This window comes from Dasypus novemcinctus, chromosome 7 (genome assembly GCF_030445035.2).
Source record: "Dasypus novemcinctus isolate mDasNov1 chromosome 7, mDasNov1.1.hap2, whole genome shotgun sequence".
NCBI classification, from domain to species: Eukaryota; Metazoa; Chordata; class Mammalia; order Cingulata; family Dasypodidae; genus Dasypus; species Dasypus novemcinctus.
Genome location: NC_080679.1, coordinates 11,887,675 through 11,906,177, shown reverse-complemented (window position 1 = coordinate 11,906,177; position 18,503 = coordinate 11,887,675). Strand labels below are relative to the sequence as shown.

The window sequence follows — 18,503 nt, the reverse complement described above, 5'->3', positions numbered from 1 at the left end:
TGATCAAATACATGGATAATCCTTTCAGCTTTAATATGAAGAACATGGTAATTTTTTGCATAAACTAAATTATTGCCAAATACTTACTCCTCACTAGACTGCCAGTGCCATAAAAAAAGGGGGCTAGCACAGTGCCTGACATGGTGTAGGTGCTTGATAAATATTTGGTGAATGAATGAATTAATGCTTAATACTATTTCATTTTTCTAAATTTACAGAATTTACATTTAAATTTAATATAATATGTATTATATATAATACATATTATATAATTAAATATAAATTTAAATTTAAATATAAATTTATAGAATTTATATTTGAAATGCTCTTAAATATAAATATTTGTTTTCTCATATTTTTGGGTAGATGAGGGAATAACACCCACAAAGTACACTGATCTTTTACGAGGCTTAAGAATCTTCAGAATTTAACTTTCTGGCTTGTACACCTTCTAAGACACTATTAACATAGCATCACTGAAATTTTCTCTTCCTTTCCATGCCAAGGAGTATGAAGCAGAATCAAAGATGTTAGTGCTGCAAATGAGCCTTGCCTAAGTTGCCTCCAGGACATTTTAAGAATACACAAGTCCACAGAGACACAAACTGGAGAAAGGGCCCTGAACCTCAACAGACTTCAGCTCCTACACTCTGGTTTATTGGACTTACCCCACTCAGCTAACATGGAGTTGAAGAATGTCAACCAACACACCATGAAGCCAAGAGTGCCTACAACTGAAAGCAGGAGGATTGCATCCAGCATCCATGTGGAATCCAAGCCCCCTCTTGACATAGATGTGGAATGGACACAACCAATCCAAGGTCCACAGGATGGAGGAATAGAAAATGGATTAGAGTGGACTTACTGATATTCTATTCATGAACTATTGTGATTATTAATCGAAGAAAATGTGTCCATGGTGGCTGCTGGGTGTGGGGAATGGGTGGAAGAGATGAGATGTGGAAGCGTTTTCGGGACTTGGAGTTGTCCTGGGTGGTGCTGCAGGGACAATTACTGGACATTGTATGTCCTCCCATGGCCCACTGGATGGAACGTGGGAGAGTGTGGGCTATCATGTGGACCATTGACCATGAGGTGCGGCGATGCTCAGAGATGTATTCACCAAGTGCAATGAATGTCTCATGATGATGGAGGAGAATGTTGCTGTGGGGGGAGTAGTTGGGTGAGGGGGGTGGAGGGTATATGGGGACCTCATTTTTTTTTAATGTAATGTTAAAAAAATGAATAAAGACCAAAAAAAAGAAAAAAAAAAAAGAAACTGGAGAAAGGATGTGTTTTTGGTGTTCACTCTGCACAGGTACACACCTATGCACAGCACCATCCCTTGACTCTCAAGCTATTGCTCTTAAAATTCAGTTGTTTTTTTAACTGCCATTTATATCACTGATGTATCTAGGAAGCAACAGTACCCGTTCCAGCAGGTTCTTTATGCTGCTAGTGTATTCCACTGGTCAGAAATCATTTACTTATGGGGTCCCTGACTCTTGATCTTCTATGTATCCTTGATGAATAAAAGACATATTTACAGAGCAGAAACATTGTATGGCTAGCGTCACTATTTTCTAGCTCAGGCAAGTTTTTCAGATATTAGGGAACCACGTCAAACTAGGAAATCAATTCTTAAAGGGACAACAATGTCCAGGGAATGAACTAGTATCATCTGAGGGGTTGGTCTCTTCCACATTCAAATGGTGAATGGCATTGTCTGACAATCTGATTCTTGAAAACATCAGGATTAGGAGAATAGAAATTGGTCTAAGATGGAAGTTTTGGTTTCTTAAGAATTTCTTTCTATAAAATCTCCAAAGGCTCAAGGAAATCCCCTTGATTGTATTCACCTGACAATGGCTATAAAGGTCAACAATTCTTAACCTACGGTTCATTATCAATACAGACAAAGAAAGTCTTAACTCTTGGATTTCAGTTGAATTCTTTTTCTCTGAGATAGCTTCCTAACAGTCCATTTAACTTGATAATTGCAGACAGCATAAGGCCAGGGAAAAGGTGAACAATATTTCCAGCCTTATCTGGCATCTGACTATGTCCATGGCTTAGATGTAGTTCTCAAAGAGGAAGCAGGGTAAAAGAACTAATATTTGAGTACCTTCATACAATACATATGCCAAGCGCTATTCCAAGAGCCCCTTTTTTTTCATTTCTATTATTCAATCTTATCTCAATACTCACACCCACGTGAAATAGGGGGGTTCCCAGAAGTTAAATAACATAGGTAGCATTCAAAGGTCTGTCCACACTACACATCCTTGGGGAGAGGCTTCAGGCAGCTACAGGGTCCTGGGTACCTTTGTAGGACATGCCTTCTGAGCTAGAAGTGCTGAAGGAGCTGAGGAGGCTGGGAGAAGGGCAAAGCAGACTCCCAAATACATCATGGAAATGGTCTTGTTGCCCTTCCTAGCAATGTTCTGTTGGAATATGGTTAGTAGAGAATAAGGATGAGGTATCAAGTTATTGACACTGTACTGATCTATTCCAGGAACAAAATTCTATTTATGATAATAAAACTTCCTTGTTGAGCTCCTTTGAGTATAGCCATGATTCAAAACTTACATCTGATGACAGGATCTATGTTTTTGAATATTAAAAAATACCCCCTGCTTTTCTATACCTTGAATGACACCAGAAATTTCTTTTGTTTTTTTTAAGGAGGTACCAGAGATGGAACCCAAGACCTTGTATATGGGAAGCAGGTGCTCAACCACTGAGCTCCATCTACTCCCCAATGAGAGTGGGTGTTTTTTGTTTGTTTGTTTTTAGGAGGTACTGGGGATCAAACCCAGGACCTCATTCATGGACAGCAGGTGATGAACCACTTGAGCTATATCCACTCCCCTATAAATACCTTTTATTTGAAGGGAATTTAAGACCCTACAATTTGCTTTTAAGAACTAAAGACTTGCAGTATCGCAAGCAATCTGAAATTCTCTTAATTGAAATAGAAGACTTGTTACAAAGTTTTTGATAAAAGACTTTTTTTCCTATTGAGCTAATCTTCTGAGAAGACACAGAAGGACACAAGAAAATTTCAGGCAGGAAGAGCATTTCAAAGTATAGTCCATATTATAACATGGAGAAAATCTCTGATTTGAAAAGTAAGGATTAATACTTCAAATCTTGGTCAACTGTAGATCTGCTTGTGAGAGCTAGTTCAGAAAGGTGGTTGATATCTTTCTACAGTCATTTAGAATAAGTTTTATACATTCATCAAAATCAAAATGAATTTTTCTCAGAAATTCATACAAGGATTTACTGTTATACATCTGTCTTGCTAGAGAGCTAAAGGAATGATGTTCAGAAAGAGTGATGAGGAAAAGTTTGTTTCACACACAGTAACATTATAGTAGTACTATTAGCTTTCCCATTTAATCACTTCCATTTCCCTCCAATACCCCAAAAAGAACTGCTACTGTCCTTTTTTCCTTGCCTACTACTATAACATACTATGTCACTGATATATTTATTCTCCAAACATGCATTGAGGTATTACTGTGTATCAAGACTAATGTATTGGACATTCTACAGCTGTGCTATTCAAAATGTGGTCCATGGAATGGTGCTGTTCTGTGAATCCATTTACCAGTCTGTAACAAGATAGGAGTTTAAATTTTTTATAGCAATTTAGCAGAGTAATCTGTTGATTCAAATAACATACTTAACTTTAATTCTGTAAGTCATTTTTATTTCATTTTTCTGGCAATTCATTTTTATTATATTTTATAAAAATATCACTCTGTGAAGGAATAGAAAGAAAAGGCTGTTCTTTATCAGTGATAGTTTAAGAAACATTGTTCTAAGGGATAAAAAGAATAAGGCAAATCCTCTGCTCCTGACAAGGTTTTAGTCATCCTATAAGAGTGTCCAATAAAAAAAAATTCTCCATTCCTCGGATGTACATTTCGGAGGAACAGATAAATTTTAGGCTTTGTAAATGGTTAGAGGAATAATAATTTTTTAAAAAAGGGTTATGAGTTACTGAGAGGTTAAAAGGACAACAGAGAAAGGTGAAATAGAATAGTAGTGTCAAGTAGAAAGGACAATTTAATAAGAGGAAATCGAAAGACAACCAGGAAGACAGCAGGTATAAGAAACTGCTATAAGCCTGGAGTAGAGAAATCAAGGTGACAAATCAAGACTTATTGGAGGGAGGAAGAAGCTGAGTCTAGTCTCCACCATCCATTCCATTCTCCAGAGTGCCATCTGTTACAGTTTCATCTCCTACTCCTCCTGTAGGTATATGCCATCCTCCCAACCACGCTTAGTTGCTGCAGTTTCCAAAGATAATATCTTCTTGTGCCCCAGTGCTTAGTATGTACTGTGCCTCTTGGCCTAGCATGTACATCCCACCCTTCAGTACTCTCCTCTCTGGCTGGGGTCCCTGATACACCTCTAGGCAAAAATATTTGATCTCTCCTTTCCTCAGTGTACCTGTACACTCCTTTATGCTGCTCCACAGTACTTATCAGAATGTGCTATAATTCTAACTTTGCAAGTCAAATTCCACAGGCACTGTATTATTTATTTTTAATACTCTCAGTGCTCAGCACATAACTGGCACTCAGTAATATGTTGAATCACACTGAGCATCAGAAAGCAAAGTCAGAGGGTTGATTAAAACTCTCTCGGTCTAAGCAACAAGAAAGCAAGGCTTACTGAAGAGTCGCTAGGAGTCACCAAAAGAGTGACTCTTTCCGGGTTCAGCAGAATGTAGAAAGGGTAACTTGGAAATGAAACTCAGCAAGAAACAAGCAGACAGACAGACAGACAAAATCTCACTCTCACAAAAATCTCACTCTTTCTAAGGAGTAAAGCTAAGTCAGTCAGCCAAACTGCAGGTAAAACAAATTGGAATTTAAAAGCTCATTCTCTAGTAAGCTGAATTCAGTGGCTTGGCAGAGTACCTGTAAATTATATATGGGCAGGCGGCTCATTACTTACAGTCTGAGGAATTTCAGGGTAAGTGGGTTTTTCAGGCAAAATGGCTGACTAGGCATATAACGATATATGCTAATGTCTACCATGGCAGACTAGAGCAATTTGAGGCAAAGCTTCAATACCAAGGTCACGGGCATAAAGAAAAACCTCTCCATCTCTTTCCTCTGGTTGGAAGCAGCAGCAGTGAAGAGCAGTAAACAAAGGGAGTTTCTGTTTCATGGTATCCTGCACATTTTCACCACAGGAATGCCTTTCTTTGTTCTGCTTTCCTAGTTTTTGGTTGCAGCTTTCTTCTTCTGTCTTTTAACATTCTGGCTTTATGATCTCTCCCCTCTCAGTCTCTCTTTTCCTTGCTCATTTTCTATCTGAACTCACTTCCGTTCTCACTCCCACCTTCATTAATTCTTAAATACCACCTCTTTTTTGCTTCTTCTACCTAGCATTGCTAACATAGAGGATCTTGTCAGAACCAATCCTTGAGTTTGTCTAATTTATGGATGTTTAAACATCTTCCACACAATAATTTCCCAGAGTTTCCCTGTGCTTCTTCCTTACTTCTGGGGGACAAGGTGAGAAAATATAAATGGGTCCCTGAAAACTCAGGTTTAAGTATCCTTGAAACAAAATATGCAGGACTGTAATTGGTGGTGATATCCCTGTGAAATAATACTCTGACCTTGGCGAAGTTACTGTGCTTGGAAAGCATATAATCAAAAATCAAACTGGTCTGAGAAACAGTGGAGGCAAGTAATTTAGTAATGAGAAAAAGATAACTATTTGAAACATAATAAAGTCTTCTCACTGGCAAAGTCAAACAAGGAAGCAAATCCTCCTTTTTCTAGTAGGTCCATTATTCTATCCTTACATGCATTAATGTACCCAAAACTGGTCAGAAACAAGTTGGAATAGACATATCCAAAGAGATTCTCAAAGACTCACTTTGCATTTTTATTGTTTCACATCATCTCTGGATTGAAGAAGAGATAATACAAGCCCTTTTCTAAGGGCACATTCCCAAAAGGATTGGCCACTGTTTCTTCTACTTGAAGACACAGGGATATTGCCTTGAATACTATCAAAACCCACATTCGGAGATTCCTGAATTTTACCTAATTTAAAAGAATGCTACAGGGAAGTGGATGTGGCTCAAGTAATTGAACTCCCACCTATCACATGGGAGGTCCTGGGTTTGGTTCCTGGTGCCTTCTGGAGAGGACAAGCAAGACAATGAGCTGGCATAATGGGCTGGCATGGTGAGGTGATGCAACAAGATCATGCAACAAGGAGACACAACGAGGAAACATGATGAGAGATAACAAAGCAACGAACAGAGGTGGCCCAAGCGATTGAGCACCATCCCAGGTTCAGTTCCCAGTGCCTTCTAAAGATAAGATGAGCGAACACAGAGCACAGAGTGAATGGACACAGAGAGCAGTGAGCACAATGAGGTGGGGGATAAATAAATCTTAAAAAAAAAAGAATGCCACAGTATTGAGAGGGAAATAATTTCCTCAATTATAACTCCCCTCACCTTTAATAAATAAAAGCAAACCCAAAGATGGTTTTGTTTTCAAATAAGACGTATGTGCCATCTTGGGGGCTACCTTTGTTGTCACTGCAATACCCATGATTACTTCCCAGAATTGTGGTAAAAGGCTTTGATGCCTAAGCAGGAATAAAAAAGAATCACTAAGACTCTGGTTTTTTCAACACTCAGAAATATGAAGCCTAGAAATTTGCAAAATAGAAAGTAATCCTGAACTTTAAAGCAAAGATAAGTAAATAATATAGTAATGTAAGGGGAAGCAAAATGCATTTCAAGAGCAATGGGTTTTAAAGTGAGTTGGTATATTATTTCATCTTAATTTTGTAACATCTCTGTAAGGCAGATGGAGCAAGCATTATCCTTGTTTTATAGATGTTATATAACTTGCACAAAATCAGATAGCTTAAATAAGTAATCATCATTTGTGGGAGACTGAACTTCATACCCATTTGAACATGTCCTCAGTCTTTGTCCACCTTTTGGTGGGTATGGACCCATTGTAAATAAACTCGTTTCAAGGTATTATTTCAGTTAAGGTGTGACCCAACTGAATCAGGTTGGACTCTAATCCAGATTATGGGAGTCCTTTATAAACAAAGTCAAAGTCAGAGAGAGAAGCCCTGGGGAACAGCCAGAAGGTGGAAGTCAATGAAGCCCAGAGGAGAAAGGAGAAGACATTACTATGTGTCAGAAAAGCCAAGGACCCCAAAGATTGTTGGTCACCCAGAAGATACTGGAGCCAGAAGGAAGCAAGCTTTGCAGCTTCTGAAACCCCAAGCCAGTAAATTCCTGTGTTAAATCAACCCATTGTATGCTATATATTTTGGCAGCCAGGAAACTAAAAACACCACTCAAAATCTTCTCTCTACCCACGCAAGCTACTCCCCTAATCTCAGTTTTCCTATAGGACTCTCAGCAGTTTTCATTATTTGTTGGATAAATGGGATTTTTTTCCTCATTCTTGGCCCTAACTCTCCCTTCAAATACTTTCCTCCCTCATTTTTCATGACATCACTTTCCTTCCTCTCTGCTTCTCCACAGCATCTTGAAGAGTAAACCACTCAGCACCTACTCATCCTTCAAGATCCTATTCAAATGACAATTCTGTAGTCTTTCACAACACCCACAGAGGTAGTCTTTCTCTGAGATTCCATAGCCCTTATATTACTAGGCACTTAACACACTGTACTCTGATTGTTGTCTTTCTCTGTCCCTTGTACAAAAAAAGCTCTGTGGACATGGAAACAGGCTTATTATTTTTGTATCTCCTGGGCTTAGCAAAGTACCTAGCACTTATGATACTACAAACAAATGTCTGAATGCATGTCCAGTAAGTGGCAGCACTGGACCAGAATCCAGCTCTTCTGGCTCCTATACCTTTGCTCTCTATACAGAAGATGGCTGTATCCAGGCTTATGATAACATTCTCACTTTTTATCCCAGGCAAGCGCTCAGCCCGGATATTCAGATTTAGTCCTTTTTAAAAACCCTTCAGGGGAGTGAATGTGGATCAAGCAGTTGAGCACCTGCTTCTCACATGGGAGGTCCCAGGTTCAGTTCCTGGTGCCTCCTACAAACAAAAACAAAAAACAAGCAAACAAACTAAAAATCCAACTGGGGAGCTGATGTGGCTCAGTGGTTGCGCACTGGCTTCCCACATATGAGGTCCCAGGTTCAATCCCTAGACCCAGTACCTCAAAAAACAAACAAACAAAAAATGCAAAAAACCCCACAAAACACCCTTCATACTTTCCAAACAGAACTATCATCCTAGTAGTAGTACCAGCCACAGTACAGTTATGACTATCCTATTATTTGCCCATCCCTATCTTTATCATAGAATTACAGAGAAGGAAATAGTCTATTATCTTAATCCATAAATACTTAAAGGAAACTTTTTAAACTAACCCTAAATAAGTAATATCACTCTTTAACAGGAACCCTAGAGCAGGTTCCAAAATTTACCCACAATGTACTTGCTACTTTTTCACAGAAGTTTAAGAAAAAGATTCCAGAATGAAATTGAAATAAATTAAACTGATCACAAGGTAACCTTCTTATTCTGAAGAAAGCCAGGAAATTTTCACCTATCTGTGCTAAAGTCCAAAGGAATCATACGAGAGATTCTCTCTCCCTTTTCCACTAATGAAAAGAACTGAATTGCTCATCTGATGACCACTTCCTTGAGGGATAAATTTTATGATGAACTTAACTATGAAAAATCTATATGGAGGGAAACAGATGTGGCTCAAGTGATTAGGCTCCTGTCTACCATATGGGAGGCCTCGGGTTTGATTCCCAGAACCTCTTGGAAAAGGTAAGTTGGCCTGTGCTGTGGAGAGTTGGCAGCCTATGCCACAGACAGCTGGTACAGCAAGACAACGCAACAAAGGGCAGACACAGAGGAGAAACAATGAGAGATGCAGCAGACTGGAGCTGAAGTGGCTCAAGTGACTGAGTGCCTCTCTCCCACACTAGAGGACCTGAGATAGGTTCCCACTACCTCCTAAAGAGAGAGATGAGAAGAAAAAAGACAAGCAGACATGGAAAAACACACAGTGAATGAACACAGAGCAGAGAGTGAGCACAAACAACAACAGGGGGTGGGGAATAAAATGTTAAAAAAAAAAATCCACAAAAACTATATGGATATAACCTTATGTTTATCAGGCCTGGCTAACAACCTCCTATTCTTCACCATGTTCTTGATCAAAACTGCTAATTAGATACTTATTAATGGCCTTCTCTTGACTACAAACAGAAAAGTATGAAAACAGAAGAATACATCAATCTGCTGCTTAAATACTTTCTGGAAAATGTCTTTTTTCAATTAATTTCTAATTGTTAGAAAATTCTTCCTTATACCAGGGTAACCTCTGACCCTTGTATCAAGGAAAAATAGTATATGAGAAAAGAATAATTTTCATGTGAAAAATAAACCTGACTGTGACTTAAACACTGAGGAAAACTTCTAACTTAAAAATCAGTAATACAGCAACAAAAATAAATTATCCAGAGAGGCATCAGAGTATACCATAAAAAACATAAGATTTTGTATAAAGACAAACCAGGGTTTAAATTAAACTTCTGCCTTTTCTGAATGACAATCTCATCATCCCTTTATCCTTCATCTATAAAATGGGAAAAATAATGTTTGGGGTTGTTATAATTATGCAATAATATATCAAAGTGCTTTGAAAAACTGAGAAGCACTTTAGGAATGTTAGGTATTAATAGGTCATTCTCTTTCTTCTTGTAGCTACATGCTTAGGTTATTTATATTAAGGTATTTATGTTTAGTTCTTTTGATTTCATCTAAATTCCGAGGTAATGATTACTCTCTTTGCCTCTAAATCAGTTTATCCACAATGCACTGAACAAAATACTTCATTAATACTGACTAAGAAAAGAGTTGTCCCTGGGAAGAGAGGAACCATGAGCCCAGAGAGACCCAGGAAGAGAGGAACCCATGAAGCCTGAACCCTGGCAGATGTGAGCAGCCATCTTGCTCTAACACATGAAAATAGACTTTGGTGAGGGAAGTAACTTATGCTTTATGTCCTGGTATCTGTAAGCTCCTATTCCAAATAAATACCCTTTATAAAAGCCAAAAAAAAAAAAAAAAAAGAGAGAGAGAGAGAAAAGAGTTGTCTGAAAAACAAAAGGGAAGCTTTTGATATATGCTTTCATTACATTGAGTTACAAAATATGCTTTGTCTATTATAGGTGTAGAATATATATCAATAGAAATAATAGCGAAAACAGTCCTTGTTGACCAAATCAAAGAACTGCAGTGTTGGGAAAAAACTCTGGTGTCCTTTTGAAGATCATCTAGTACTGGAAAGAATGCCTTATCTAACACATATAATTTCCCTCTGCAAAACTCCTTATCAACAGGCATTCATCAGCTGCTTAAATAGTTTTTAGAAACTCTAAATCTTAGGAACTGGGCTAAACCCTGTCCCCTGTAACATTTACCCAAGTCTTGTAATTGCTTTGAGAGCCATGTAGAACACATTTAATTCTTTCTCTTTAGAAAACAGTATTTTAAATTGGGGAAGAGAACACTCATGTTCTTGCCAAACTCTTTCCATCTTTAGGTTAAAATCTCCTTAATTCTCCAATTACTTAATACTCCAATTACTGTACATATGGCATGTTTCAAGTGCCTTTCCTCGGGACCAGCTCCAGTTTGTCAGTGCCCCTCTTCATCATAGACTAAACAAGTTCCTCATGACAGTGAGACTATTATCTTCTCTGTCATATCAAGGTACTTCTTTTAGTCCAATCCACTGAAATCCTTATAGATATTGGACTGTAAGAAAATATGCTTGCTTTTCTTCCCAGCTTCAAAAGAATGCTGCTGTTAAAATCTTGACAATTTGAGTTTTAAGAATTCAAATACTGGTTGGAACAGCTGAACTACTGGACACGATGACACTTAAAATTCCTTCAGATGATTTTAAAGCTCAGGAATAGGGACAAACAGAGTCTCTACATTCATAAGTCAAGTCTTCCCATACCATGGGGATTTTTGGATGCAGTGTGCTAACAAGTGAAGCCTGCAAGGCAAAAGTGAGAAGCCTAATAAACCTAATAAGAACCTAGAGTTGTCAAGCCTCAGCATTACTGCTGTAATAAACCTAATAAGAACCTAAAGCTGTCAAGCCTCAGCATTATTGCAAGCTCTTTATCAAATACTGTGATGATACAACCTGAATTTTCCATGAATGTCTTACTGGGTTATGCCCTGTTTCTCTAGAAGTTACTATGTTCCCCCATGAAGTATATTACACAACCCTGCAAAGAAATTCAGAAGGCCTAAAGAAGACTGTAAGTATCCAAGTTATACTTTAGATTTCCCCCAAAAATGCGAAAGTAGGATTTCCCATTTAAAAATCCTAAGTAATATAATTGGAAGGACAATATATTCATTTAATCCATTCAGGATAACAATAATTTCTCAGAGTCCACACATGAGGATCCTGGGAAAATGAGGTATTAATCCTATCTACATAAAATCCATGATTAGACAATGTGATGAAACAGTGTTGACTGGCTGTATTGGTGGTATGTTTTGGTTGCTTTCCCAAAACATGGGTTGATAAACAAAAATTATATTTCAAGAAATCATAAACCTCAAATTCATTTTTAACACTTGGCCAAGGCGATTGTATTAGGCAATAGAAACATTCAAGAAAAGTTCAGGAGAGCGGATGTGCTTAAGTGGCCGAGCACCTGCTTCCCACATGGGAAGTCCCAGGTTTGGCTCTTAGTGCCTCTTAAAAACAAACATAGAAAAAACAAAGAACAAGCAAATTAATCAAAAAAATCAAGTCAGGGGAACTGATGGGACCCAGTGGTTGAGCGCCAGCTTCCCACACACAGGGTCTCAGGTTCAATCCCCAACCTCAGAATCTCAAAAAAAAAAAAAAAAAGTTCAACAATCTGTTATACTTAACAGGGAAACAAATGAGTAGAAGATATAAAGCCAATTATTTTTAAAATCAAAAGTAAAGCCAAAGATTAGGTGCTATCAGAAAGAGTATATGGGGAATCCAGGACCAGAGTACGGAAGAGAAGAATGCAAGAACATAAATGAGGTACTTTAAAAAAACCTTCTGGGAAGCGGACTTGGCCCAATGGATAGGGTGTCCGCCTACCACATGGGAGGCCTGCAGTTCAAACCCTGGGCCTCCTTGACCCGTGTGGAGCTGGCCCATGTGTAGTGCTGATGCGCGCAAGAAGTGCTGTGCCACGCAGGGGTGCCCTGTGTAGGAGAGCCCCATGCGCAAGGAGTGAGCCCCATAAGGAGAGCCGCCCAGCGCAAAAGAAAGTGCAGTCTGCCCAAGAATGGCGCCGCATATATGGAGAGCTGATGCAACAAGATGACGCAACAAAAAGAAACACAGATTCCCAGTGCCGCTGATAAGGATTGAAGGGGTCACAGAAGAACACACAGCGAATGGACACAGAGAGCAGACAACCGGGGAGGGAAGGGGGGAGAAGAAAGGGGAGAGAAATAAATAAACAAAACAAAACAAAACCTTCTGAGCCAAACTGGTCATTTTTTTTGCTAAATTGCCATCAACTGGAATGTGATTAGTTATTAGACAATAAGGTAGGCACTAAGTATACATCAATGCTTATTAACGGAATCATTTCTTCAGAGACAAAGCAGAAATATTATAATTTCTCAGTAAGAATATCATAGCAAGAAGGCAGTAGTTATATCTCAGAAAAATAGCTGTACAGTAATATTAATAAATAACATCAATTAATATTTATTACTATGTGTCAGATACTCTATTAAGCATTTTATATGCAGTCTCATTTAATCCTCATAACAACCCTCTGACATTTTCTTACTTTACAGATATGGAAACTGAGGCTCAAAGAAAGTCACAATGGCAGAGGCAGACAGTCTGAACCCAGAGTCTATGCTCTTAACCATTGTGCTGCAGTTACATGTAAACTTTTGGCAGATACTCATTATGCTCCATAAAGGCGAAATACACACAGAAAGGGAATGGGAGTGCCCCTTTCCTTGAAAAATTCCCAAACTGAATATTATTAATTAAAAAATTTTTTGTTAATTATTTGGGAAAAATCCTGTTGTTTTAACAGGAGTGTCTCTTCATTTATTTATTGGTCATTTATAGTTTTCTGTGAACTGTTAATATCCTTTATTCACTTTTGAGCTAAATATTTATCTTATTGAATTGTAGGCAGTCATTTATATCTAGATATGATATTAAAATTTGGAGTATAAACAGAAAAACAAACAAGCAAGCAAACAAAGACAACGAGCTAACTATTAAAAAAAAATGAGGGGAAGCGGACTTGGCCCAGTGGTTAGGGCGTCCGTTTACCACATGGGAGGTCCGCGGTTCAGACCCCGGGCCTCCTTGACCCATGTGGAGCTGGCCCAGGCGCAGTGCTGATGAGCGCAAGGAGTGCCATGCCACGCACAGGTGTCCACCGCGTAGGGAAGCCCCACGCGCAAGGAGTGCGCCCCATAAGGCGAGCCGCCCAGCACGAAAGAAAGTGCAGCCTGCCCAGGAATGGTGCTGCACACATGGAGAGCTGACACACCAAGATGATGCAACAAAAAGAAACACAGATTCCCGTGCCGCTGACAACAGAAGCAGACAAAGAAAAACACGCAGCAGATAGACACAGAGAACAGACAACTGGGGCAGGGGTGAGTGGGAAGGGGATAGAAATAAAAAATAAAATAAAAATAAAAGTGAGATCACTATATCACCTTATACCAAAGCAAGTTCTGTTATACCAAAGCAAAGGGATTAAAGATAGTGAAATCATAAAAGCATAATCCTTTTTATGTCAATCCATCACTTCTTGATATTAATTTAATAAAGATATATGTCTGTTGAGGAAAAAGTAATTTGAATAGACAGAACAGTAAATGACAGACTAAACTAGAAAACTAGTAAAGAGGAATGTGATAAATCCATGTGCCTGAGAGCAACTGAAAGTACTATCTTTGAAAATTATGAATACAGCAAATTTATTAAGTGAAAAAGCAACTTATAAAATGATATTTATGATTCCATTTTTATAAAAGTAATCATGTTAAGTTTTAGCTATATTAGAAGTACATATTAAAATACTAAAAACGGTTATTTCTGGTCGGCTGTAGTTTGTAACATAAAAATTAAATACTATTTTAAAAATGCATTGCTTTTGAAGGTATCCCTTCTAAACAGACATGAAGATGGCTAAGCTTCTAGAAAGAAGGGTCTGTGACTAAATCATTTTTGTATCCTTCAAATGCTCAGTGTCATGTACATAAGTCATCCAACAGATACTTGTTAAACGAATGAAATGGGGAACATAGGATTCATAAATATCAATCTCCATATCAGTTACTTAAAATATCAAATCCAAAATTCTTTTAGGATAACCACATTTGTTCTCCAAGTAATATTTCGTTTATAACTTTAATTTACAATTAGAAAATTTTATGATTTAACAAACAAGAAAGAAATACAAACCTTTTAATGTAAATGAGCTGGAAGGGAATGGGGTGGGATGGGATAGAACCGGTAGGAGAAAAATCTTAGAAATGTTTGAGTTTTGAAATAACTTATGGCAAACACAAATGTTTATAATGAATTCTCTTAGACACAAACACTATACCTGATTAATGAAGTACGTTATGCCTATTTATTGAGTTTCTAATGTGAACAAGGTTCTTTGTGTATAAAGGGGGCATAAATATTCATAAGGACCTTATAGCATGCCTTTAAACACACACACTCTGTTCACAACAAACGATTCTTATTGGAAATTATACAAAATCACAGTATAAAACTATAATCATTAGAACAGTGTGTACGGGCACAGATAGAGACACAAGGGTAAATTAAACGAATATTCCAAAAATAAACCCATGTCTTATGGAAATTTAATATATGATAAAGATGGCATTTCAAAACAGTGGGGAAATGATGTACTAACTAGTTAGTAAATAATACTGGGACAAGTATCTGTCCAAACAGCAGAAAAAGTTAGATTTCTACCATATACCATATGTGCCAAAATATTTCAGGTAGATTAAAGAACTAAACATTAAAAAAAGAAAACATAGAAGGACATTTAATCAGGATAAGGAAAGTCTTCTTAAACATGACACAAAATACAGAGGCCATATGAAAAATACTGATAAATTTGACATGACATTTAAAAATTTCTGCTCATCAACCACAAAAGGGACAAGTTATACACTGAGAAAAAAATATCTACAACATATATAACAAGAAGAGGATTAATATTAAAGTATATAAAGAACACCTACAGAGCAGTATGAAAAATAAACAATTCAATAGTAAAAAAAGGCAAAAACAAAATTAACAAGCAAGCCACAGAAGAAATGGCCAAACACAGATTTGCAATTTCTCTAATAATAACAACATACAATGCTTATCATGCACTAGGTACTTTCTAAATGCTTTAGATATCAACTCATTTAATCTTCACAACAACTTTTTAAGATAGGTCCTGTTACCCTCATTTTGCAGATGAGGAAAGTGAGGCAGAGGCTAAAGAAATTGCTTAGGGACACCTAACTAGGAGTGAGTGCTAGGATTCCAAAGCAGGCAGTGTAGCTCTACATTAATCCAGTATAGCTCTTAACCACAATCTCTGTTAGCTCTCCAGAAACCTAGGGTATAGGGAAACATATATTAAAAGAAGATATCACTGACTGTCCAAATTAGCAAAAATCAAAGACTGATGTAATATGGGGAAAATGAGTACTGTCAACTGTTGGTGGAAAATAAATTGGAGCTTTCCTTTTTTGTAATAAGCTATTCTTTTTTTTTGAAGCTGTTCTTGAATGTGGGAAGCCAGCACTCAAGCACTGAGCCACATCAGCTCCACTGAGTTGGTTTATTTGTTTGTTTTGCTTGTTGTTTTTGTTTAGGAGGCACCAAGAACTAAACCTGGGACTTCCCATGTGGGAAGCAAGAGCTCAACTTCTTGAGCCACATCCACTCCTAGCTGTTCTTACAGAAACAGATACTCTGAAACAAACTTTAGAAAAAGAATTTACACAATAAAAGGCAACCAACAGTCTGGTTGTTTCTCACTAAAACGTTAATTTTCTTTTTTTTCGAAGGTACTAGCAAATCCTAAAACTCCTTTCCTTTTCTCTCTTAATCCTCAATTGCCACAAAGGCTATCAGAAATGGATGTGCAATCCATTGCTCTCATGCTAACTTTTAAAAAATGTAGCTGTTTCCCTTGTGCTTTGGGTGTTAAGTCAGCTCAGGTCAAACTTTGCCTGTGAGCTTCTTTCCTGAAGCACTAATGTTATCACAAGATTGGTTAATTCACCTTCCCTTCTAGTGGGGTAACACAGGTTCTGCTTTTCCATCTTTGTTCTTTAGCCTCTTTCTCAACCCGTTCAAGAGCGGAGTGAAGGTGAGCAGCTCAAACTTTCCCTTTCTGCTTTGTTCAAAAGTGATTAAAAAGACTTCCTTGTTTTCAACAAGTTAATTCCAATTAGCCAAAAACGTTGCTTCTGAAATCTCTCAATTCTCCATAGTCCCAGATTTGTTTTACAGCATACATATTAAATAACAACATAAATTACTTAAGGGAAAAATAAAATCCATATCACTACTTATGGGCTCCATTACTAGGAGAAACACAGAAAGGTCCATGGCGCTATAAAAGAGGCTGTCACTAAATTTCACGATATAAATGTACTGAAAGTTTATCATGAATGGCAGTATGAGAGGTGATAAAGCTTCAGTTTTTTTTTAAAGAATAGAAGGTCCGCCTCCATTAGAAAAATTTCATTTCTGCATCCATCCATTCCTAAATTTTGTGTTCGAAAAATTACTACCAACTTGTTTTCTAATTATGACAATGCAATTTAAATGTGCAGAGGTGAAAAGGGCATTGTGAAAACCCAAGAGGCAGCTCAGAGGGCAGTGCTATATTAAACTTTCAGTGGGGGAACCCTAAGGTGATGCCTGCATTTTCACTGAATGAATGGATAGGATGTAAGAAGAGATTAAGGTCAGCAGGAAAATGTAAAATTGGAATAGACAAGATTGCATTTTTCACCTGCATCGTATAGTTACAAAAGAATACTTCATTAAAACCCAAAGCTCCCTTACTGCATTAAAGAGAGAAGGCTGCACCACACATGCCTGGGGCGATGATTTTTCTCTCTCTTACCCAACGTATCAAATAATTGCTGGAGAGCTCCGCCAGGTCTGGGCGTTTACCACACAAACGTGAGCAAGCCAAGATACCTTTGCTAGGCGTCCCAGGGCAAAGTCAAAGTACCTCGAGGCATCGCACACGCAAGTATGTGGTCCTCATTTTTCCGGAAAGAAAAGTGAAGAGCTGAGGGGGAAAGCAGGGACTAACCAACGCCTCAACAACCAAGAGAGAGCTGAGATGAGGTGGGTCTCGGATTCCCTGTCCCCCACCTTCCTCTGCTCCAGAGCCCTGGAAGAAGCCACAAGTGAGGAAGAGAAGTTGTGGAAAGGCGACGGAGATGGAGGTCACCAGCCTCCTGTCACTCTTCCCCGCGCCCCCCGGTGGGCTTCCCGCCAACAAGGCTTCTGGGCTTCGAGGCCAGCCCGCCGTGCCCCTCTTGGCCCTTCGCCGCGGGCCGCAGCCCCTTCCCAGCCTCTGGGTCCTAGCCCGAGATCGGAAGCGCGCTGGTCTCCCCGACGCCCGGCACCCCTTCCACCCCAATTCCCAGGGCTCCTCCGCCTCCACCCCCGGGGCTCCCGCAACGTCCCCTTCCTTCCTCAGGACGCCCCTTTCCCCACCAGGGGTCCGGGCGCCGTCCGTCCTCTCGCCCCCTGCTCCCCTTCTGAGGTGTCCACCTGGCGCGGCCCCCGTCCCCGGCCCACCTCCTCCGGGAGCGGACGTCTCCCAAGTCCTCCCGGCCCCGCCCCGCTCCCAGGCGGATACAGTTTGAAGCCCCTCAGGATCTCCCTGGCCCGCTCGTCCTTGGCTGACATGATGCGGCGCCCGCCGCCCGCGGCTCTCCCGCACTGGCCCGGCGGTGCCTCTCAGACGGTGCCCAGGAACCGAGGACAGGGCCGCAGCCGGGCCTGGAGACCTCGGACGAGCAGCGGCAGCGGCCAGACCCGGACCGGCCTCTCTCTCCGCTCAGCTCCCGCTCCTGATCCCTTCTCCTTCCCCTAGCTTCGGAGCGCCCGCCCCGAAGCCAATGGAAAGCCGGCCTCGGCGATTGGCATCCCGGCCAGCCAATAGAAACACTCAGCGGCATCGCAGGGGGACGACGAGCGTCAATGGGAAGGGTACCCCCCTGAGAAGTCCTTTAGGACACATTTTTCATTTGGTGTTGCCTGGAGTTTGCCCCAGCGGAGTACTGGCTTCAGATCTGCAAGAGCCCAAGGGACCTGCTCTTGCCGCTGCGCCCGCTTGGGCTCTGAGATGACGACGAGATGCACTATGCGATGTGGTGAAG

The 18,503-nt window shown here is 39.6% G+C and overlaps 1 protein-coding gene across 4 annotated transcripts in view; it reads right to left on the bottom strand.

Moving 5' to 3' along the window:
- Window positions 1-18,466, bottom strand: part of PDE6D (phosphodiesterase 6D) — an 83,501-nt gene extending 65,035 nt beyond the window's left edge. For 2 of the 4 annotated variants that reach the window (XM_071216052.1, XM_004447059.5), the window contains exon 1: window positions 17,981-18,235. In XM_071216052.1, coding sequence (XP_071072153.1) covers window positions 17,981-18,030 — 50 coding nt within the window. In that variant the 5' untranslated portion in view covers window positions 18,031-18,235. Of the gene's footprint in view, window positions 1-17,980 lie in introns of all 4 variants that reach the window. The other 2 variants (XM_071216051.1, XM_058299896.2) reach the window with 2 other exon arrangements.
- Between the last annotated feature and the right edge of the window lie 37 nt (window positions 18,467-18,503).